At 37.8% G+C, this 25,696-nt stretch overlaps 2 protein-coding genes across 18 annotated transcripts in view; one reads left to right on the top strand and one right to left on the bottom strand.

Annotated features, from left to right (window-relative positions):
- Nucleotides 1-23,425, top strand: part of ANGPTL2 (angiopoietin like 2) — a 37,017-nt gene extending 13,592 nt beyond the window's left edge. Inside the window, exons 2-5 of the mRNA XM_039506429.1 lie at nt 4,827-5,683; nt 20,457-20,650; nt 21,097-21,367; nt 21,846-23,425. Of these exons, the coding sequence (XP_039362363.1) occupies nt 4,873-5,683; nt 20,457-20,650; nt 21,097-21,367; nt 21,846-22,045 (1,476 nt within the window). The 5' untranslated portion in view covers nt 4,827-4,872 and the 3' untranslated portion in view covers nt 22,046-23,425. The remainder of the gene's footprint in view (nt 1-4,826; nt 5,684-20,456; nt 20,651-21,096; nt 21,368-21,845) is intronic.
- The window catches only part of RALGPS1 (Ral GEF with PH domain and SH3 binding motif 1), a 343,816-nt gene that overhangs the window by 174,466 nt on the left and 143,654 nt on the right, over nt 1-25,696 (bottom strand). The window lies entirely within an intron of this gene.

The raw sequence follows: 25,696 nt of genomic DNA, 5'->3' as shown, positions 1-25,696 counted from the left end.
GCATAGTCATTTCCTAACTTTGGAGTGCTTGGGCTGGTCTACACTGGGGGGAGGGGGGCCGTCGATATAAGACAAGCAACTTCAGCTATGAGAATAGCAGAGCTGAAGTTGACGTATCTTATTTCAACTTACCTCCCATCCTCACGTCTCGGGATTGACAGCCGCAGCTCCCTCATCGATTCTGCTTCTGCCTCTCACCCTGGTGAAGTTCCGGAGTTGACGGGAAGCACAGCAGGGATCGATTTATCGCCTCTAGTTGAGACGCGATAAATCGATCCCTGAGAGATTGATCGCTACCCGCCGATCCGGCGGGTAGCGTGGACGTACCCCTTCACTGTGAAACCTTAATCATGTTATTTTAACATAGGGGCTTTTTGTGTGCAATATCTTTTTTTTTTTTTTTAAGCAAACTGAAAAAAACAAATTCCAACATGTGGCATCATATTGATACTCACATGACTCATCAGCTGGGTTAGAACCTTTAGATCCACTGCACAGACCTCCGCCACTTGAGCTTACTAGAGAAGGATTTTAGACACACTTTGCGAGTGGATTTCTCAGATATTTGCTGACAACTAGTACAGGCCGAAACTCTGGATTTCTGGTTCACAAGAAATGTTGGCATTTTGAAATTTGTTTTTATTCCAAATCAGAATGAAACAACATTTTTGGAAATTTCTCAAAAACCAGAAAACATCAGAAAAATTGTTTTGGAAATGACGACACATGGTGTTTCCAAAAGGAAATGTGCTCCCCAGACTAGCATCTGTTGACTAAAATTGACATTCTTGTCAATTTCATGGCTGCTTTAGTAATGTAGATTGTGAGAAACTAATATTTTTTTCCTCAACCTACAGCAGGTCTGGGAAATATTATCACTGCCTTCATGTGTTTAGAAAAGCTGCATTTCAAACTGAGTTTTAGAAACCAATAATAAAAAGTGCAAAGAAATAATTGTCTTTAGTTCTAAGACCAGAAATGGATCCAAATTTAGGGATTGTTATGCTATTGCCTTTATTATGTAAATTATTATTTTTATTATAAACTTTGACAGTTAAAAGTGGGTATAGAAGTGGGGAAAATTCTATTACAAAAAGTCTGGACTGCTAACATTTTCACTTTTAAAATCATTTTTTTCCACTGACACAAAAGTCATAATTGTACCTTTCCACTGGATTTAAATGACTGTAGTTGTACATTTATCATAAAAATGTAAATTGAGAATATGAAATCCATTTCTTTTAATTTATTTTAAACAAAAGCAAGTGTTTTAAGTGAAAATTAGGGTTATAAGGAAATGTTTTACATGTATAGCAAAACAAGATCATAATGACATGTTGGTAAAGAAAAAAATCAAACTAGGCATTACATGCTGAACAAGCTCAACATTGTATATTTTTATGCAAACTAGATTACGCACAAATACACAGATTCAAGTGCAATTTTTCTCAAACTTTTCAGTGCTTTCACTGTTCTCTAACCCCCACAAAAATTAGCTGAAATACCCAAGTCAGTCTGAAAAGAAAGAATTCCAGCATTTATACAATGAAAAAAAAGTTGTAATATAGATGGTTATTATAGGGTATTTACTCCCTTAATCCCGGTAGCATTAATGGGAGTTACCATTTGCATACATCAGTGCAAAAATATATTTAAAATAAAATCATAATATCATCTAAATTTGATTATCAAGAAGCTACCAACCCACCCCTTGTGAGCAGAACTATGCAAGTTTACCAAAATGAAGCAATATTCAGATCTACAGTATGCAAAGGATTTCCAAACAGGCTCATATTATTTTTCCTTAGAACAAAGAAAGAAAACCAAACCACGGAAATAATATGAAAATATGTTTGATTCATTAAAATTCATTAAAAGGGGCAAACCAATTTTTAAAGGAAATGCAATAGATACCCCTTCAAAAATTCTAATGTACTTTACTACACCCTCAATGAGGTAGCCACGCTCACAGACAGATGAACATGTAATTTGCAGTGCACCATCCTGTAATCTAAGTTTGTACTTATAAATATTTGAGTTGCATACCCTAAATACTTATTCTTATGCAATTATGTAATAAACAATTATTGACAGATTTATACACTGAGTGCATGTTATTCAAAACATAACATCCAAAATATCAACACTCATAACAGAACTGAGAAACATAGCAAACAAACACACACCTGGTATGATTTTATATATACTGTGTAGATCATGGAGTTTTTCTTCCTTTAGCCATTGTGTAGAGAACTGGAAGTATTTAGAAAAGACTGAATATTTTATGCAGTATTTAGCAATAAAGGAAGCCCTCAGACCTATGCAATGTGAAGGAGTTAGTTGGTTGCATAGCTGAAAATGGAACAGTCTCAGAAAAGTTTATTAATGCTAGTGACCCCAATGTTAAACTCATAATGCTGAAAAGGGTGATGTTTTACAAACCATAGCTGTTGTGGCCACTGAGTTCTATGAAGAAAAGTGCAAAAGAGATCCACTTTGAATATCTGAGGGATTAAAATCAGTTTAAATATCTCCAAAATGGCATTACTGTTGCAAAAAGTAAATAAACACTAGTAGCTAGTCTGTGCAGGAGTGCTGAAGGCAGATCCCGTTAAGGTAGTAACTTGGACTCCTCTGTAAGGAGGAATACGAAGGAAACGGGATTTTCTTTGTAAGAGTCACATTAGATACTTTAGTTGTAAAGCAGGTCAAATCAATGAGAGAGAGAAATTCCTTCTGCTGAAATTGTGTGATTTTAATGTACACAATGTTTTGGAGTCAAAGTTCCTCATTTATTAATGTGCAGAGTATGTAAATTGTGTAGGAAGATTTTCAGGGTTGACTGATGTATTCAAAACGTTCTATCCTGAGATCTAATGTTACTAATCAAGGTAAAAAAAAACAAAACACCTAAATAGCCACAACTCCATCAAAGCCATACCTCCAGCAAATTTAAGCAATATAACAGATTTATATGCTCCTTTTAGTTGTTAAAATATTGTTAAACAACTTTATATTTAATAGAGCTGTCAATCACAGTTAACACAATTAACACAAAACAAATTAACTAAATTAAAAAATAGTATCAATTAATTGCAGTTTTAATCGCACTGTTAAACAATACAATACCAATTTAAATTTATGATAAATATTTTTGATGTTTTTCTACATTTTCAAATATATTGATTTCAGTTACAACACAGAATACAAAGTGTACACTGTTCACTTTATATTATTTTTAATTACAAATATTTGCCCTGTAAAAAGATAAACAAAAGAAATAGTATTTTTCAATTCATCTCCTACAAGTACTGTAGTGCAGTCTTTTTATTGGGAAAGTACAACTTACAAATGTATAATTATTATTACTTTAGAGCCTACAAGACGAAGCACGAAGGAATGTACAAATGTTTAACATACCTGGCACGTAAATACCTTGCAACTCCAGGTACAAGAGTGCCATGCAAATGCCTGTTCTCACTTTCAGGTGACATAAGAAGCAGGCAGCATTATTTCCCATAAATGTAAACAAACTTGTTTGTCTTAGCAATTGGCTGAACAAGAAGTAGAACTGAGTGGACTTGTAGGCTCTAAAGTTTTGCATTGTTTTGTTTTTGAGTGCAGCTATGTAACAAAAAAAAATCTACATTTGCAAATTACACTTTTACGATAGACAGCCCTACAGTACTTGTATGATGTGAATTGAAAAATACTATTTCTTTTGTTTTTCATTTTTACAGTGCAAATATTTGTAATAAAAAATAATAATATAAAATGAGCACTGTACACCTCTTGTATTCTGTGTTGTAATAGAAATCAGTTTATTTGAAATGTAGAAAAACATCCAAAAATATTTAATACATTTCAATTGGTATTCTATTTTTTAACAGTGCGATTAATCATGATTAATTTTTTTAATCACAGTTATTTTTTGAGTTAATCGCATCAGTTAACTGTGATTAATCGACAGCCCTAAAAAAAAATAATTCTACATTTATAAGTTGCACTTTTACAAAAAGAGAGTGCACTACAGTACCTGTATTAGGTGCATTGAAAAATACTATTTTTTTAAATCTTTTTACAGGGAAAATATTTGTAATAAAAATAATAATATAAAGTGAGCACTGTACACTTTGTATTCTGTGTTGTAACTGAAATCAATATATTTGAAAATATAGAAAAACATCCAAAATATTTATAATGAATTTAAATTGGTTTTCCATTATTGTTTAATAGTGTGATTAAAATTGCAATTAACTGTGATTATTTTTTTAAATCTTGCGATTAATTGTGATTTTTTTTTTACAGTTTGACAGCCCTAATCTAGTGCATTTTAGAAACTGTAACGGCACAGGATCAGCTACATTCTGTTCACATTTTAAGGTTATCTTTGCAAGTGTAAGGGATGAAAACTTAATTTTTATTTAAATGAATTTCTGAGAAACTGATAGCACTTTCTTGGAAATATGAACTTACTTTTTACTAATTCAGTTCCTTAAGGTGAGTGGTGAGAAATTATAGCAATGTTTCACAATTTATTAACCAAGGATCTGGTAACAGGATGCTAGTAAGTTATAACGCGTCTCCATGAAGATCAGTAGCCTCTCTATCACTTTTTTATCTTTATCTGGTGGAAGCTCTTCACAGACATGAAAAGTGTACCATATTTGTTGGCATGAAAATATGTATATTTTCATATCATCACTTACCACTTGAAGAGAATTTTTTAAGACTTCCCAATAAATACAGCAGTTGTTAATCTTCTTATTCACATTCATTCATTTTCTATTTATTACTAAATAACTTTATTTTTTATTTTTAAACAGATTTTAGAAGATCATTTGTAGAAGAAAAAGTATCCAAAAATAAAGAATGATGAAGGCAGCAAGATTAACTTGTTTATTACTAATTGCAGTCATGGAAGCGACTGCTAGCAAGACACAGGAATTTGAAAGCAGTGACGAGGGCACAGAGCAAGAATTCATTTACATGAACAGGTATAAGCGGTCCAGTGACACACAGGACAAATGCACTTATACCTTTATTGTACCTCAGCAGAAAGTGACAGGTGCCATTTGTGTTAATTCAAAGGAGCCTGAGGTTCTTCTTGAAAACCGAGTAAATAAACAAGAATTAGAGCTGCTTAACAATGAACTTCTAAAGCAAAAGAGACAAATAGAAACGCTTCAGCAACTGGTGGAGGTGGATGGTGGGATTGTTAATGAGGTTAAACTTTTACGAAAAGAAAGTCGGAATATGAACTCTCGTGTCACGCAACTTTATATGCAGCTGCTACATGAAATTATTCGAAAACGGGACAATGCATTAGAACTTTCCCAGCTTGAAAATAAGATATTGAACCAAACTGCCGATATGTTGCAACTTGCAAACAAATACAAGGACCTAGAGTACAAATATCAACATTTGGTGACAATTGCCAATAACCAGTCTATAATTATTGCACAGCTAGAAGAACATTGTCAAAGAATGCCATCCATTAAGCCAATACCCCAACCTCCCCAACCACCTAACAGAATGTATCAGCCTCCTACTTACAATCGCATTATTAACCAAATAGCTACCAATGAGATTCAAAGTGATCAGAATTTAAAGGTTCTACCACCTAATCTACCAACCATGCCACCAGTTACTAGCAGTCCAACTTCGACTGATAAACCATCTGGTAAGTTATTTTATTGGCATGTCTAAATGATATCTATGTTAATATGCAAAAAAATCAACAAGCAGTCCGCTGGCACCTTAAAGACTAACAGATTTATTTGGGCATAAGCTTTTGTGCATCTGAAAAAGTGAGGTTTTTTACCCACGAAAGCTTAAGCCCAAATAAATCTGTTAGTCTTTAAGGTGCCAGCAGACTCCTTGTTGTTTTTGTGGATACAGACTAACACAGCTACCCCCTGATACTTGACATATATGTTAATATGCAGTGACTAACAGCACATTTTCCACAGGTGGAGATATCATACTTAGGTCTCAAAGATGCAGACAGAGGTAAGTAGCATGTAAAATATTTAGCAAATGAAAATGCAAAAGTTTGAGGGTGAACTGGTTCAGATTCACCCCAGATGAGACTGAGGTTATGTTGCTGGACTGGGTGCACCTGCTAGGAGAACTGGCAGAAGTACTATGAGTCCTTCCATTAAGGGAATTTTCTGCCTTTTGTTACTGCCTTCCCAACCTCGGAGTCTGCCTCAACTTGTGGTTTTGCAAACGTTAGGTAGTGGCAGTGCCCCATGGTTCTTTAATATTTATGCTTGACCAGGAGATTCCATCCTCTTCTTTCAAATGCAGAAATCCTACGGCAGTAAGCAACATTTTGTCCCCCCGAGACTGGATTGTTGCAATACTCGCCACACAAGATCATTCAAAAACCAGCTACTTCAGCAGATGAATTTTAAGGGTGTTTCTCACAGGGAGTGCACTACTTTGTGTTTTGTGAGCTCCACTGGCTCCCAGTTTGTTTTGGGTTCAATTTAATATATTTACTGTGATGTAAAAAACCTTAAATAGGCTGGGTCCAGGATACCTCGGATACCATCTGTCTGCCATGCAATATCAATGTAGTTGAGATAATGTGAGGTGTCCAAGCTAACACCTCCTTTATTGCAGGGGTGCTGTTGGCAGGGCCTTTATATTCACAAGTCCTAGACTGAGGAATTTGCTTCCAACTTTGGCTTGCAACAGCTTGAATTTGCTGACCTTCAGTTCATGTTGCAAAGCTCATTTTTACTCTCAAGCTTTTTTTTCAAGGAGGAAAAGGGGAAAGGATGAATAGTTGGTGTACGAGTGGGAGAGTTTTCTGAGGAATTGTGATTTGGGGTGCGGGGGGTATTATATTTCTTAGCCCTTGGTCTGCAATGTTGCTCTAATGTTACATTATGTGTACATATGCCCAAAGAAAAGGATGGGAACATTTTAAAAACTGAAATCCATCAATTAACAAACAATGAAAGGCTCTGTCTGTCCTGGATATACTGGCCAGTTGGGGCTGGATCCAAAGCTCATTAAAGACTTCCAATGAATCAAATGGACTTTGGATCTGGCCTGTTAAACACCTGTTCAACACAAACTTTGCTTTTCTGCTGCTATTATGTTATCACTCTAGTAATATAAAGTGGCAATAGGTCACTTCACTTCAAATACTATTTTTATGGTTTCAATTTTTTCCATTATGAACTCCTCATTTCCATGGTTTATAACTGTGCCATATACCTCAGCTCCAGGCTAAAACATGACGTACAAGGTATTAACCTGTGAGCAATCAAAAAAAGGAAAACAGCTAAAACATTGTTTTCAAATTATAGTAGTGGGGGGGAAGTCAGTTTCTGAAACTTTGGCCTCATATTGTTTCTCAAATTGTTCCATGTATCTCAGTTTCTAAGAGTAAGAATAAGCTGAGGATGACATATCCACTTTAACTGTTGTACTTCCAGATTATTTACTTTTATGTCAAAATTAGAGTTATGTAGAGAGGTTTTCATTTTAGTGCACCAAGATTATTGTTAATTCTATTAACCTTTTTAAAATAAATACAATTTAAAATACAAGAGATATAATAAAACCCAGCAGCCTTACCAAAGCCAGAAAAATAAATAACTAACCAAAACCAACAATCAAATTAAAGAACACAAAAACTAGACCCTAACACCTCCTACAAAAGCCAGCCCTTATCAAATGCTTACTTCCCCAAAAGCATAGTTTATGAGATGGCCTTGTAATGTTTTGTTAAACACCAACAGCACAACTAGTTTTGTACAAGTCACAAATGAAGATTACAGGCAGGGAAGATATTTCAGAAGTGCCTAAGGGATTTAGGAGCACAAGTCCCATTGGCTATCAATGGGGCTTGTGCTCCGAAATCCCCTAGGTGTTTTTGAAAATCTCCCTCTTGATCACTACTTCATGAAGCTCAGTTTAAACCCCTGAACTCTTAATGGGTCAAAAGGTGTTTCCCCCCTTGCCATTTTTAATTTACAAGCATAAATCAGAGCAATGTCAAATGTCAAAAGTCTTGCATCTGAATTTTTACTGTCCCTCAGGACAGAGCTCTTTGTTTCTCTGTAATCCCTGCATAGTGCCTAGACAATTGAGTGGGAACAGTATGCTCCTTTTATGACATTTAACCCCTTACACAGTGCCACAAGTGGTGTGCAGCGTACACATAGCCATAGGAAACAGTATAGTAGGGAACGGCCATATAGTTCCATTTCTCCAGAAAATTAGAAAAAACTGTTCAGCACAAGGGAGTGCGAACACCAGATCTGATATCCATATTAGTACAAAAACTTAATGACCAGCAGTGCTATATATATAGCCAGCTAGTATTTACATCCTTCCAGCTACACTAGTGTGTTCTCTATCTATTAAGATGATGCACTCACTGAAAAAAATTCAAAATCAAGATCTCAGGTCATTGTGAATTCTGGCATTCAGTAATCCACAATGATTTGCTTAGGAAAAGATGTATAACTCTTAAATTGGCTAACTTTGTCTCATCTCTTACAATTATATCATTAACCTTATCCAGCTGTTGCCTTCTATTTGCAAGTGAGAATGATAATGTGTTGAATCAGACATGAACTAGAATAGTAACAGGTAACATAGCAGACTTGGAAAAGGATACCATCTTTCACAAAACTCAAGTATGATTCTTGAGTGCCAGGCACAATAAATCTAGCTGGAGAATATGCACATCTGTGTAGATGCCTCCCTAGATTACCGAATTACTGAGTGGGATGTCTGATGCAAGCATATTCACTACAGAAATGGTGCTATACTAACATTAAACCAGGGAAACCTGTAATAGAATTTTAGGTACTAAAACGATGTACAAAAAAAAAAAAGGGAAAGCTTAACTAATAAATACACTCCTGTAATAGAATTTCAGGTACTAAAATGATGTACAAAAAAAAAAGGGAAAGCTTAACTAATAAATACACTCCTGTAATAGAATTTCAGGTACTAAAATGATGTACAAAAAAAAAAGGGAAAGCTTAACTAATAAATACACTCCTGTAATAGAATTTCAGGTACTAAAATGATGTAAAAAAACCAACAACTAATAAATACACTCCTCAGAGACCATGACAAATGACTATAGACAGGATAAAAATAACATATCAATTTAAAAACTCCTACTTACGAAAGGAGTTATTGATTAAGAAATTCCAGCTAAGACTTACACTCAGATACAACTACCTTCTAGAAATTTGTGCAATTCACTTGCCTATATTTCCACTTGGCTCAAGGAACAAGCACATTGTTGATGCTTAGAACATTTTCAATCCTAGCTTCCAATTCTCCCAAGAGATTACTGGACATTGTTAAAGACAGACAAGATACAGACCAGTATGCATGAAGACTTGTGTTATGTGACAACAGGGCAGAAGACTACAAAGTAGAAATCGATATATATCATATAATTACTTTTCTTAGTTAAAAGTTGTAAGACTAAAGTGCCCTTGTTCAATGGAAACTGTTCTTAATAGTGCTGGCAAAGGGAAAGCTACAAATTCTATAATATACATTTTCAGATTTCGGAGAGTCTCTCTTTTATTAGCAAAAGAAAGGGGAGCCAGGGAAGCAGCAAAGGATTCATCATACTGTGTAAGACACAAATCAGTTGCTAAGTCTTGACTGGAGTTAAAATAAATTAGGGCACACAATTAAAGTCTCAATTAATTAAAATTGTCTGAGCTCTGTCCAAATGAATTGGCAGGGGTTGTCAGTTCTAAAGGGAAAGAAAGTTGCCAGTATGAGCTAGGAAGATTTAGAAGAAATGGTACAGTTAGCTCACTATTCCTTCCCTTCAGTTTTTACATGATAGACAAATAGCTCACTTCCGTGGGAAAGGTTTTTCTGATTGGCACTACTTTGATTTCCAAGTTGAATTCTGGAAGTGAAATAAGACTAGCGGAACTCTTCTATCCACTTTATATAACATGCTTTCCCAGCCTAGAACCTAGATTCCACCCCCTAAAGCATCCTTTCAGTGTTACCTCAGAATTCGAACTGGAACACAATAGCTAACCATATTAACTTATGCTCTGTATTTGTAATTAATACTTCAACCTTAATTAAATTACATTTTTTCTGAAATAATTAACTAATGTGACATAAAGTCTGTCTGTTTAATTTCTTTCCACGTATGCTCTGTAGGATATGATACTGACACCCTATAGGTAAGATCATATTAAATCACTCATGATAATATGGGGTGTCTAAATTCTATTAACATAGGCTCCTTTTTAAAAAGTATTGTATTCTTAAAAACAAAAATCCAAACATTTTCTGTTAGTTCTCAAAGCTCCCTGGTTTGGGATATTCAGTGACTGTTTCTTGCCAAATGACCCAGCAAAATCTTAATCTTTGAATAATTAGCATAACCTTTAAATGTTTCTAAAATGGTAAAATACAAATAAACTCAGTTTCTAAAAATTACATGGTTTGGGGAATTGGTAACAGAGACATAATTTTTCATCTCTACCTCATCTCCGATTTTCCCCCTTCAGTATATGAGTAACTCTGAAGGACCTCAGTGGGCCTCAGATTACCAGTGATCAAAAGTGGTCATTGTTTAGTAGCTGATCAATGGTCTCTATGAAACATAAACTGATAGTTTGTTCACTAGGAATTAGACTGAGGAGTGCCTTTCCAGGCATCCTGTGTGAGGCAATGTTAACAACTGAGTAAACAGGTCAACTAGGTTGGGAGTCAGGAGAGCCTGGCTCTCTTCCTAGATCTGTTGCTAACTTGCTATGTGACTTTAGTCAAGTCGCTTTACCTCTCTGCACCTCAGTATACCCTTCTGAAAAACAGGAATACCCTCCATTTTATAGCATACTGAGATCTCTGGACAAAAAGTGCTGTATAAGAGATAAGTATGGGCATATTATATATTAACAAATAGACCAATGACTAGATGCTATGGATATTGATCTGTCTTTTAACATTAGCAGTAGCCCCCTCCTCCTAAGTGCTGGGGAAGCTTGCGCTATGGTTGCCATGCTCTACCTGTATTGTGGATAAACAGTAGACTTCAGTCTGCATGGTGGTTAATCCAGTAATTTTCATTAGTATTTTTTAAACAATTAAATTTTGTATCTGAATAATTACACAGCTCCTGGGTTGAATCAAAAATATGTCCAGCTTCCACAAGCCACAAACAAGCAAGGCAGTACAGACGACACACAGAAAATGTTTCCTTTGCTCCACATGAAACTTTATTATGATTGATGTGTCTCCACATCTGTCCCATTCAAAATTAATATACCCAGGCATGTGAACTGGAGAGGCTTATGAGTGTGAGGAAAATCCCACCAATTATCTATCTATTAATTCTATCATGCATAATTAGTATGTGCAGGAAAGAGTTGTCAGATCTCTAGGGCAGGGACTGTCTTTCTGTTCTGTTTGTACAGCACCTAGCACAACCAGACCCTTCTCCTTGACTATGTTACAAAAAAATAATAATAATATTACTCTGACTATGAGATAATAAAGCAATCATTATTTAAAAATGTATTGCTAATAATATTTTAAAAGCTCTTCAGAAACATGGCTTTACTATGCCAAAATGAGATTAAAAATGTAAGATGAGCATTTTTCTATATTCATATAACTGAGAAATATGGTTTCTATAAAAAAAACTGTCAGATTTAAAACAGATATAGAGGCATTATCCCTTTCTGGTTTCAGTACTATGTCATAAATATAATAGGAACATTTGAAGTTCTGGGTTGTATTTCAACAGATACATCATGGTCTGTTTTTAGTGCCTAAGAAATCCCAAGAGAGGATAAAAATCAATCCATGCATAATGAACAGCACTGGCAGAATGTATCACAAAAACAACATAAAGATATTGCTGTATCATACAATGAAGCACTTCTAGAGAAAGAATGCTCACAAATCCCAGTCTAAAAATGTACAAACATCTCTGGAGTGCTGTAATTTGAAAGACATGAGTTTTATCATGAACAAATTAATTTGTGTGGATAGGATTAGGGTCACATGCTTTCATTCACGCATTTGCCAAAATGTGTTACTTTATTATAAAGCATTTTGTTGAAAGTTGCCCAAGAAGATTTTGCTATCTGGTTCTATGTGAAAATAAAATTAAAATCATTGAGATATTCTGTTTTAATTCCCGAAAGAGTGATTTGTCATTGTAAATATAAAATTCATGAAACAAAGTTATCATCTGTACTTGTTTTCCATTCACAGTCATAAATGTCAGCAGCTAAATAGGACCAGTTTTCTCCATCCACAGCATATGCAGCAAATAGACAATGGGAAATTATACAGCAAATAAGACAGCAGTCAATGAACCAGCTGGTACCATGCCACACAATGACTAAGCCAAATATAACATCATTTTTAATTTACTGCTCATTTATATAAAAATGCAAGTATCTAGGCATTCTGATGCTCAGGGTTGTAATGCCTAATTGAATTAGGAGCCTAAGTCTCATTTTCAGGCACATGGGAACTACAATCCTATTTACTGTCAATGGGATTTTGGCTCCTATGGTTTTGTCTACACTGCAATTAAACACCTGCGGCTGCCCCATGTCAGCTGAATTGGGCTCATGGGCTACTTAATTTTAGTGTAAACGTTCAGCCTTGGGCTGGAACCCAAGCTCTGGGATCTGCCCCCTTTGCTGGATCAGCTGCCAGTGATCGATCCGGCGGGGGTCGATTTATCACGTCTAGACACGATAAATCAACCCGAGTGCTCTCCCATCAACTCCTGTACTCCACCGCTGTGAGAGGCGCAGGCGGAGTCAAGGGGGGAGCAGCAGCAGTTGACTCACCGCGGTGAAGACACCACAGTAAGTTGATCTAAGTACGTCGACTTCTGCTACGTTATTCATGTAGCTGAAGTTGCATAACTTAGATCAAACACCACCACCCCCCAGTGTAGATCTGGCCTAGAACCTGGACTCCAGCCTGAGCCTGAATGTCTACACTGCCATTAAACAACCCCTTAATCCCAAACCCCACAAATCCAAGGAAGGTGACATGGGCCAGCCCCGGGTGTTTAATGGCAGTGTAGACATACCCCAAATGCCTAAATCTCTTTTGAAAATGAGATTGAGGCTCCTAAATTTTTTAGGAATTGTAACGGTGAGCATCACTATGCCTCAATACCTTTAAAAATCTGAGCCAAAGTGACTAGATGCTAACAGAAGTTTCCAGAGTTTCTCTCCTGGGCATACCATGAATCCATAGTGAAAGTTCCTGAACATTCAAATACAGTAAATCAATGAAAGGAATCAACTCTTCTAAGATACACAGAATTGTAACAGATACTTGTAAGAAATCTGCAAACAGGAACACCTTAGTATCAAAATAAATATCCTTATACTATCCAAAATAATCATAACTATTACATATTCTGTCCAGTATGTAATTCAGAGTAAGGGCTTGAGACATCCCCGAATGACAGTATGTTGAAAACTTCTCTTCTCCTGCTCCTGTTTAAATTAGCTAAAATCCTGAGATACAACCACCATAGAACAGAGGAGAGCAAACAACAGCCTGCAGGCTGGATCCAGCCCATCAAGGCTTTCAATCTGGCCCCCGAACCCCTCCTGCACCCCAACCCCCTGCCCTGAGCACCCCTCCTGCATCTCAACCCCCTACCCTGAGTCCCCTCCCACACTCCACACCCCCTCCTGTACCCCAACCCTCTGCCCTGAGCCCCCTCCTGCACCCCAACCACTTGCCCTGAACCCCTTCCTGCACACCAAAGCTCCTCCCACACCCCAACCCCCTGCCCCAGCCCTACAATTTCCCCACCCAGATGTGGCCCTCCGGCCAAAAAGTCTGCCCACCCCTGCCATAGAATGTATTCTGGCTGGGGTTTATTGTACAAGGAAGAGATGCCTGCCTTCACTAACCACAAAAACTTCTATCCTGTATTCACATAGTGATCACCAGTAAAAACAGCAATTGTCAATACAGCAATGTTGCTTGCTAGTCCCAATATTAATTGTTCAGAAACTGTTTAGTAGAAGTTTTCAGCAATAACAGATGTCATCTCTACAAACAAATGAATTCAAATAAAATAAAACTCATTATGTTAATTAACTGTACAAGAAAGTGAAAAGGAAATCTACTAAATTCTCTACCACTACTTTATAAGACTAATAACAGCTAGCAAAAAGGTTATAGGTCAGCCTGCCAGTATGAACAGCAGCAGAGGCCTCACTGATGATGTAACTCTGCCTCAAGCAAATCTGAAACAACAATTTACCACACAGTCTGAAATGTTGACCAGAACTCCTTCATTCCTCCCCAGTAGTTAAAACAACACAAAACAACAGTTTCTTGGATTCTTAATCAGCTGTAATATGCAGTCCGTGTTTATGTAAATTGACCAGAATTACAAAATAGATATCCTTACATTACATAAACTGAATGGGACACACTCTATAATGTAGAACACACAGCAATCAAAATCCAGCAGGTTTAATCTAAAATGGCTCTTCCAGGTGGTCATTTGTACCACTTTTTACACAGTATATAGGAAAAATAACTGCATGGTCATATATTCTCTCTGTAATAGAGACATATAAAAGAGACACTTTACCAAAATATTCTGCCTTGTGCAGGCTTTGCAGTGCACCACTTGAAAGAGAACCTAATCTTAACCACATGACAAATGAAAACTTTGCCAGCCAATAGTATTTTTAGCATCCCCTGTAACATTTACTTTCTGCATGGCTTCCAATTGCCAAGAGCACTTTCATTCATTACCTCCATTCATCAAGTCGCCCCGTGTAACTCAATATTTCTATTATATTTTTTGGGAGGAAAAGATTATGTTTGGCAAAAGTTATCTGCAGAAACTATGGCAACTAGAACTGTTGTCAGATCTCAAATATGCACTAACCAGTTTTGTTCATGAAATGCTGAATGATTGTAGTTCATGGAATTTTCTTCCTACTTTAGTAGGTAGATCCATAGCACTTCCTGAAAATCAGACCCTCAAAGTATCTCAAGTTCAATGCATAGAAATGGATATACCCAGAATTATTAGTCTCTTTTGACAATGTGCTTAAATGCATTAGTTCCACATAATATAGTAATTTCATCTAGACCATATTTAATATGATATTTCATAATACATAAATCAATCTTAGAACATTCCTAAAAGCAGTGATCCCAGATTATCCTTTAATCCACTAACTGCTACTAAACATTAGAGGTTCATTTAGGTAGAACTAGGGATGTAAATATCCGTTTAAGAAATTAACTATTTAAACTACTAAAATTATGTCGTTTAAACAGTTAACTGATTAAAAGGAGAGCGGTTAGGGCCTATGTGGCTGGGGTTGCTCCAGCTGGCTAGCGGAGCTGGGGCTGGGGCCGGGGCCGGGGCCACTCCAGCTGGCCGGCGCGCAGGGTTGGGGTCAGCTGGCATGGCGCTGGCATCTGCCAGCTTGGCGCAGGACTGGCGTCAGTGGGCCAGTGCGGGGCTGGAGTTGGCGGGTCGGCTGGCTGGCGTTGGCTTGGGGTCAGCCAGCGTGGCGTGAGGCTGGGTTCAACAGGCCAGTCGGGTGGCCTGGGGCTGGGGATTAATGGTTAGGGTTGGTTAACTGGTAAGACTAATGCTTACTGTTTAACCATTTTGTATTTTACATCGCTAGGTAGAACATATCTGTTGTCATGTCCATCACTTCAGGCATATCCCTACATTTCACTGATTTCAGTAGGATGATAGCAGAAAAGCAAAAATAGTTCAAAACCACTGCATTTCCCATATCAAACCAAAAATCAGTTATATTAGAATAATTAAATGGTAGTAATTAAAAGGAACCATACTAGAGACCTCAGCACTGGCAGATGTTTTGTTGACACATACATTTTTATATCTATTTGAAAGTACATATTTGCATGATTATAAAATCCCAAGTCTGCAAATTTAAATTAGTGAGACCAAACACAGCTTTTTTTGTGAGTTTTTTTTAAATTGGATTCCTTTTAGTCTGAAACCATAATAACACTCTCTTTGACGTAGGAGCGCAAGCTATTTTTGAAGATTAACTGGTAACAGTGAGAGAGGAAGCACTATTCTATTCTATTCAGGTTCTCAACACCTTAGTATCTGAGCTCCTACAGTGATGTGATTCATCTCTCTCTCTCACCCTCTTCCCCAGAGAAGTACTGTGTGTGCAGAGTAGTGTTTGTTGTTTTTTTGTTTAGTTGGAGAGGGGTTGCTTGTTTTAAGTGTCATGATGCTATGTGTTTGTGAAAGAAGCCAAGGTCAAAAAATTTGTGATGGTCCTTAGTTCCTGTAGAAGTTTGTTCCACAACAGCTCGGAACTCATTATTTTTCTCTCTTACAAACCTCACTGTATTTAAGTTGAAATAAAATAAACACTGCACAGTCAAGTTAAATGTGTTGAACCAGATATTGGAAAGAAATACAATGTTGTCTGTCTCCTGCATTTTAACACAATAAAACACAGATATTAAAACAGAGTGCTGCATCTTCATTTAAGCAGCCAAGAACATGTACTTGTATCTGCAGCAAGAAAGAAAATTGGGCTCAGAAGCAGCATTCTACTCACAGGACTATGCTGCTGAGGACAAAGGGAAATACAAAAATCAAATAACTTGGACACAGACCAAAAAACCCAAACACCCACTTTTGATTGGGTTCTTGAGTATTTACAAAAGGCTTTTTAAAATATCAAAAAGTTCACCTAAACTAAGCTACAATTTATGGAACAAGTGGCACAGACTGTCCACTGCTAGTGAGTTAATACAGGGGATACAATGTGAACTAAGCTAACTTGTTATTATCATCTTATTTACGTGCATGCAAAACAATGGCAAGTCTTTATAACAGAAGTATTTATTCTGTATAAACTTAAAACTATTTTTAATTATAATAGCAACATACAATTTAGTATCATCCCAAAGACGAATGCTTCACTAAATCCTCTCTTTTCTCTCTCAGTCTGGACTTTGAAGGGATCACTGACTTGTGAGTCTTGTTAACTTTTCTGGTTTTTTGGCAAAAATATGAGCACAGTAGCAAAGCTACTAGAGCTGTCTGACTAAAGATTTCTGAAAACAATGCTGTACAAATTCTATCTAGGTTCTTATACCGGACCAATTAGTGAGGAATCTGAGTATCTTCACATTAAGAATATTTTCTTTTGAGCTAGAAACTTTAAAAAAAAAAGTCTAATCTCTTTAAAATAGCTGCTTTATGGCCTCCATACCTGAAACCAGTGTGTTGCACCCTAGCAAATAGGGTAGCTGTCTTTCTCCTCTGTGTGTGGAGTATATCATACCACATTTTTGATCCATTAATTGTTTTTTTGCTTGCCTTCAGATATCAGTGTGACAATGCCAACGTCTATAATGATATATTATATTGCTGAGTCTACTGTTGATCTTCATGCCAATGTTATTTTTGGGGGCAGCTCAGCTGGAAAATCCCCCATCCAGAACAGAAGCCAAAGTCAACTTGACTGTTTTATTACTAAAAGGAAAAAGATCTGCCTGTCTACTACATAGCTCAGTTCTGGCCTCTTTACAAATGTTGATCAAACATTCTTGTACTATAATAATCCCTCAGTTCCCTTAAAAATTGATCCGGACTAGTTACTTACTGATAATAGTTTTATCATTTCATTCCATCAGCTCATTCACTATAATCATAGCAACTGAACAAAGCTGTCCATGCAGCCATTTCTAATATCGCCACCATTATGTTATGCAGGCACCAAAATATTAAAATTCAAAATATAGTTACTAAGCAAGTGGATCCTGGATTCACGAATGTTTCTGATTTTCTTTTTGCAACATACCTAGGTGTTCAGATGGGCATAGTTGGCTTACGCTGAATTTTTGCAAAAGGATCAACAAAAAATCCAGAATTCTAATGGGCACTTTTTACCAATCAAAAATTGTCCTTCCTGGACACTCAGATGCTGCCCCCTTAGGAAATCAGATATTTTAAAGGAATGACAGCCTTTCCACACAGGATGTTTTTAAAATCTATTTTTGTTTTACTTTACATTCTGTTATATATTTCCAGACATTCATTATCCTGAGATTTCTCTCAAATGTTTTTACTATATAGATTTTGTCTTTAAAAGTTAATTTTAAAAGTACCAGGTTTTTTTTGTATTTAACATCTATTTTCCCTTATTTTGTTTTTTAAAAACTATTGTTGCAATTTTCAAAAGTGTCTAAGTGACTGAAACAAATGGAGTTGTGCTCTTATGTCACTTCTTAGATGATTTTGAAAATTCTAGCTTGTATAAAGGGCATCAGGCTTTGGGGTGTATACATGCATCCCAGTGTGCCTGTTATAACTCTTTGGCCATTTAAAACAGGAAACTGTAGCTGCAGGCAAATGGCTAATACAAGCATGTAACCCAGGGGTAAGAAACCTATGGCACGTGTGCCGAAGGCGGCACGCGAGCTGATTTTCAGTGGCACTCACACTGCCCGGGTCCTGGCCACCAGTCCAGGGGGCTCTGCATTTTAATTTAATTTTAAATGAAGCTTCTTAAACATTTTAAAAACCTTATTTACTTTACATACAACAACAGTTTAGTTATGTATTATAGACTTATAGAAAGAGACCCTCTAAAAACATTAAAATGTATTACTGGCACACGTAATCCTTAATTTAGAGTGAATAAAAGACAATTCGGCACACCACTTCTGAAAGGTTGCCAACCCCTGATGTAACCTATAAGAAACCAGGTTTAAGGCTTCTTTCCTCTAGGGCTAGGGCAGCAGACAGGAAGAACCCTGAGTCAGGGAAGTCCTAGGGGTGTGTGTCTCCATTAGTAGTCCTTCCAGGGCAGTGCTTAATTTGTAATGAAAGAGGTGCCAGGGCTCAAGCAATTTAACTTTCGTAACTGTCAGAGGCAGGGGCGGCTCTACAAATCAGGCTGCCCCAAGCAGCGCGGAGCGCTGCGCCGCCCTTCCCCAGTCCCGCGGCGGGTCCCCTCTTCCCGCGGCTCCGGCATCCTGGGGAGGGCGGTATTAGCTCGTTGAGCTCCCGCCGGCATGCCTGCGGCAGGTCCACCGGAGCCCGGGACAGCGGACCTGCCGCAGTCATGCCTGCGGGAGCTCAACCGGAGCCGCGGGAAGACGGGACCCGCCGCAGGCATGACTGCGGCAGGTCCGCTCGTCCCGGGCTCCGGTGGACCTGCCGCAGGCATGCCGGCGGGAGCTCAACCGGAGCCAAATGACGCCCTCCCCAGGATGCCGCCCCAAGCGGGTGCTTGGCCCGCTGGTGCCTAGAGCCGCCCCTGGTCAGAGGTGCTGGGGCTATAAACTGCCAAGCCTAGAGCCCTAATAAAAATTAAGCACTGGTCCCAGCAGCTAACAGGAAGGGGTATACGCTCTCCCTTCCCAGCTGGCTGGATGGCACACAAATATTATGAATTAATTTGCTTTTGTTTGAAAATAAACCCAGCCTTGAAGAAAGGGTCTCGGACTGCATGGTTGTTGGGAACTTTATTCTACCTTACCCAGCCACTGAGTTTGCCCACTAGCTTACACACCTTAAAGAAGCTAACTTCTGAATTTCTGACCTGTCACATCTCGGAGAGACACTTCACCACAAGACACAATCCAGAGGGGAGTCTTCAAACAAGGACATGCTTAATGGGACTCAGTCTCCCTGACAACACAAATCCTATGCTTAAGAGCAAGGGAATTTCCCATGTGCTTCCAAGTGATCTTACCTGCTACTCTGCCTTCCCTGAACTATCCCCCTAAATATGACTGCATCTGCATTTGTAGTGAATACCTTTCTCCTACCATACTTGGATACTGTGAATTCTTTTTGCCAGGTGGTAGAACAATGTCATGCTCCATACTTTAAACCTACACTCCATACTTTACACTATGCATCCCTTCATCACACTATTAAATCCAAATCACCAGCATGCATGCAAGTCTGAACATACTAGAAGTATTTTCTTCCTTTATAATTGCACTTCTATTTAGCCTTCCACAATTCCAAGTATTCTTTATGCTGAATAAGACTAAAAATTATGGTTATGATTTAAAAAATAGATTGCATAATCTGCCATGTTTTATATACTGCATAATGAAAACATGCAGGCAGCCAAGGTCAATAAATTAATACACCGTGTAAACAGCATACACAATATGGTTTGCCAAGGAATAAATTAAGTAAAAGGGCTCAAGAACCTCGTGATACCAAATGAAGCCCAGGTCCATGCAAGCACACTACTGGACATTACACCTTCCATATGCAAAGGTGAAAATATGTGTTTTTTAGGGAAACAGTTATGCATAATACTTGGCAGAAGCATGTCTAGTACATGCCAGGAAAAAAATGTTCCACATTCAAATATTTCCAGAAGACAAAGACGACAAGCACAATTATTTTCTGAATTCATAGTGTTTCTATTTTAAAACAGGACCGTGGAAAGACTGTCTACAGGCATTAGAAGATGGCCATGACACCAGTTCCATCTATCTTGTGAAACCTGAAAATACAAATCGACTTATGCAGGTCTGGTGTGACCAACGACACGACCCTGGTGGCTGGACCGTCATTCAGAGACGACTCGATGGATCAGTCAACTTTTTCAGAAACTGGGATACTTACAAGGTTAGGACAAATGAAACTTGTTTTCTCTTTCCTGTCTTAATGGGAGATTTAGAATTAAGAGCTTAGCAGAACTGAAAAAATAATTAGACATATGTGAATAATGAGACCATTCACAGCTATGTTAGATAGGATACAACTACTTTTATAAGGAGTATACACTTATGCTTCAGGTTATAAACCAACCAATAACTGATAGGTTGGCAAGAAACTTCCAAATAGACAGATTATTCCATGAGTGTCCACTACATGATCTCTTGTACCTTCCTCTGAAAAATTTTGTAGTGGTGTCAAGTGCTGAAACATACTTAGGGCCAAGGTGAAGTTGCACTGGAATTTCAAAATATGCCCATGTAGTCATTATCAAGGTGCCATGGTTAAGGATGCATTGAGATTTAAAAGTAAAACATATATGCAACAGTAATCTATTTGTCACTATTTCTTCACAGCAAGGATTTGGTAACATAGATGGAGAGTACTGGCTGGGTTTAGAAAATATTTATTGGCTAACAAATCAAGGCAACTACAAACTGCTTGTAACAATGGAAGACTGGTCAGGTCGAAAAGTATTTGCTGAATATGCCAGTTTCAGACTGGAGCCAGAGAGTGAATATTACAAGTTGAGACTGGGTCGTTACAATGGCAATGCTGGGGATTCTTTCACTTGGCACAATGGGAAGCAGTTCACCACACTGGATAGAGACCATGATGTATACACAGGTATGAAGTGTTTAACAAGAAAAAAACCCGAAGGAAAATGGCAAGTCATAGAATGACATGATAGAAAATTACATTTAAACGTATAATTAAAAACATTTTAAAAAGCGAAAAACAAACCGCTCTGATGATACACAAATTAATCTGGTAATCTAATGATTTTCATTGACAGATGACAAAACAAACTTTTTAGTTTAAATATTTGATGTTATTTTAAAAATTAAGGCCTGGATCCTGAAACTGGATCCGTGCAGGTGAATCTTGTACTAAAGTGGAGCTCCACTGAAGAGTCCATTTGCATGGTTTTGATTGCAAGATTGAGGACTGTAAAAGGAAGGTTTTGTGTGCCTTGCTGCTTACATCATCAGACTGATAGATTTAAAAATATACAGACATTAAAACTTTTATGAAAGTTTTGCTAGTCTGCTTACTGCAAGATTTTCAGTTTCTATACTCAATAACAGTCTGCTTTTCATTATAGGTAACTGTGCTCATTATCAGAAAGGAGGATGGTGGTACAATGCCTGTGCTCACTCAAACCTCAATGGAGTCTGGTATCGGGGAGGACACTATCGTAGTCGATACCAGGATGGTGTTTACTGGGCTGAGTTCCGTGGCGGATCATATTCACTAAAGAAAGTTGTTATGATGATCAGGCCTAATCCCAACACGTTCCACTGAAAGAATTTTTTTCCTCTTTTAATTTTCTGTTTAAAACAGAACAATGAAATGGCATGTGTCTTTATAGCAGCAAGGAATGTAAGATATTGTACATTTATTGCTAAAATTTGAGGACTTGTATATTGTATTTTCAACATTCATTCCAGCAAAAACATACAATGTAAGTGATATAACAACATTCAGATCATCTTTCTTTGTACCAAAAATACCGGTAATTAAGGTTCCTGTTCCTAGAACTGGGAGTTGAGATGGACTGTAGATAACACTTCTGGGTTTTATTCCCTGTAAATTAAGTCTAGATGCTAAAAATCTTGCCACAGCATCTAAATATTCTGTATGTTGTATTATGTATAAATATTCTCAAATACAGTACAATCTGTACAGCAAGAGTTTTATTCTTATTAGTAGGGATCATTTGACACAGGAAATAACATCCTTTGAAACTATGTAGCTGGTATATGTACTGTAGGGTATTAGTGGTATTATTCCTAATTTAATTTTTGTTAAATCACTAAATCATTTTCAGTTTGTGGGCAGACACCCAAATAGTTACCTTAATGATTAATCCAGTCCTTCATTCTCACTTTTCTCTTGATGTACATGCCATCATTCTCAAAGCTGACCTCTGATACAAACATTTTTGATCAAGGAAGGAAAATGAGTGTTTTTAAATTTAACTGCCTACATGTATTTATAAAGTAATCCAAACTTATAATGGCTATTGCATATTATATAGCCAACATGAATAATGTTAATGTTCATATAAAATAATAGCCTAAATATTTAACATTATTTTATACCTGAGCTACGTCATTACCTGCTGTGTAGCCACTGTAATCAGAAAATGGCTACAAATTAAAGGGGCTATCCAACTTTGCAGGCAAATGATGGATACCGATCTATATTCTATTTAATGTCCTTAGCCACAAGGTTAAGATTCTTGGAAGAAAATATTTGTAACCAAGAACAATTATATTTGCCATATTTCACAATTATTAATGAGTATATTGTATGTCAACATATTAAAAATAATTACTCACTCATATTTATAAATAAAATCAATTGTGGAAACTTGGAGAATTTTAGAATTCTGCTGAGGTAGGTATGTAGACTAGATGATTGTTGCAAATTAGAAAATACAGTGAAAACCATAAAATTTAGTGAAAGAATGTCTGAGAAAAACAAAAAAAGCTCTTGCTCTCTTCCCTTATTACCTCATTGTTTCTTTACAAATGTATGATGTGCATTAAAAACTGATGATGCCTGATGTAGCATGTGTTGTATATAAATGAAAGTAGGGTTTTTAATATATTATCGGATTATCCTTGTAATATTACAAATTGGTAATAAAGCAACAAATGCTATTTTGATGTATTTAGATTCATTCTGGTGTTTCAGTTCAGACTAACATTCAAAGTACAGGAAATTATTTAGTGCCACACAAGTCTACCATTGTTAATTTAAATCAAATCAGTTCTGACTTTTAATTCTACACCAATAATGATTTGCTTTTTCCATTAAATGAATTGTCTACACATTTCAAGATCTACCAACAGCAGCTTCCTGCTGAGACAAGTACTGAACACCTCTTACCATCTCAGTCAAAGGGGAGAATATCTTTTGGATCAGCTGGTAGGGCTGCTTCCGATGGTCCACAAGGCTCATGATTCATGTCTTAGTTCCAGTAGTGCTCAAGATGCATACTCAACTAGTCCAGCTACCAGATGGGGGAACCTGGTTAATTAGTTAACTCCTAAACAAGGACTCTGTTAATTGTTTCTATCTGCTCTAGTTTCTGGACATTGGTTATCCCTAAGGGATTGAGACCATGACAAAACCAAACGTCGTATTTCTATAAAAACTCTTGTTCTTATTCAGCTGGAAAACAATTCACAGCATTTTCACCCTGAAGTTTGTATTCTAAAGAACAGTTACTTACCTTACAGTAACTGCGGTGGTTCTTAAGAATGTGTGTCAATGTGGATCCCACTGTAGGTGACTGGCAAGCAGAGTCCCCCCTGGATGGTGAGAGTGAGGAGTATCAGCTGAATCGGTCAAACAAAGATTGACGTACTGCTCACCTGAACTTGGCACCTAATTTGGCAGCCACATCATGGGCATAATGTTTCACAAAAGTCAGTGGGTTACTCCACGTTGCAACCTTGCAGAGCTCAGAGACTGGAATGTTTCTGAAGCAGGCAATAGATGCAGCTTGTGCTCTGAAACAATGTGCCTTGATATTCAAAGGGATAAGTTAACCAGCCAGCTGATGGCAGACTGAAATCTACTGTGTGATTCCCTTGGGAGAATTTCTGCAAAGAGATGTCTTGGCCTTTGGTTGGACCAGAAGTTGCCACAAAGGGGTGAGGAGGAGACCACTGAAATGGCTTGGCCCTATTAAGGTAATACAACAAAGCTCTGGATAAGTCAGGATAGGCAGTTTCTTCTCTCTGGGTATCAAGTGTGGCTTCAGGAAGAAGACTGGCAAGGTTCAAGTGAAAGTCTGTCTCTGAAGTTGTCTTGAACTTGGGGTGTAGTCTCAACACAACCTTTTCTCTATGTCCAAAGGTGGTCCAACCATGAGACCCTAGAGCTTGCTGACTCTGAGCTGACACAATGTCCACCAGAAAGACAGTCTTGATGGTGAGGTGATGTATGTAACATTCTGGTAGTGGCTCAATGAGAGGCTCCATGAACTTCCTGAGGACAACATTAACATCCCCTGAGGAAGCTGGGTCTCTACCTCCAGGGTTTGAAGGAGGCCCTTAAGGAATTTCAATACCATTAGATGCGAAAAGAGAGTGTGTGACTGCATCCATGCATGATACACTGATATTGCTGCAAGATGGACCTCTCCTGGGGATCAGGAGCACCAAAGATGGTGCTCTATGGACAGAGTCCAATGTGCCCCTTGACCATGCTGATGAGTCCTAGGAGCGAGATGGGTTGCTGATGAGAAGAAAGGCTGATGTCGCCTGTTGTATCTCACACACTTCTTGGCATGATACTCAGTGTGTCTGGGAGGGTACGATGGAGTGCATGGTCCCTGCTGTGACTGAGGACAGTAGTACTGGAGGTATGGTGTAGAGATGTAAATCCCCAAGGTGAGTAGGGTAGCTTCTGAGTCCTTCAGCAAGTGAAGAGTGCTGTTAGTCAGTCCACTTTGTGAAGAGCTCTAGTCTTCTAAGGGAAGTCCTTGATAGTGGCCGGTACTTCTCCTGGGATGCCTGATGCTTGGAGCCATGATACCTGCTGCATGGTCATGATGGTGGCCATACATCTGGCGTCTGAGGCATCCATTGACACTGTAAGCCTGTCTTGACCAGTAGTTGGTCCTCCTTAATTATGTCTTTAGGCTGCTCTCTCTTGTCATGAGGGAGCTCTGCTAGGAAGGGAGTCTATCATAGAGTGGCTGTCTCCTTTAATGGCAATCAGGGCCCAGTCTACCTGTGCAAGTTTCTTTAAAAACAAACATCTCAGCCCTGCCTGTGCCATAATTAGCCAACTCCTAGCCTGAGAGGATGGAGTCAGGTGATCACCTAATGATCAGAAAAAAGGTTGATGAAACTCAGAGAGAGGAATTACTGGGAGTAGGTTGGGCTCATGTGGAAGGCCCTGAGGCTGGGTCTGCAGAAATCAGGAAACTCCTAT

The sequence above is a fragment of the Mauremys reevesii genome, linkage group 19 (genome assembly GCF_016161935.1).
Source record: "Mauremys reevesii isolate NIE-2019 linkage group 19, ASM1616193v1, whole genome shotgun sequence".
Lineage (NCBI taxonomy): Eukaryota > Metazoa > Chordata > Testudines > Geoemydidae > Mauremys > Mauremys reevesii.
This window is presented reverse-complemented; position numbering and strand designations above follow the sequence as displayed.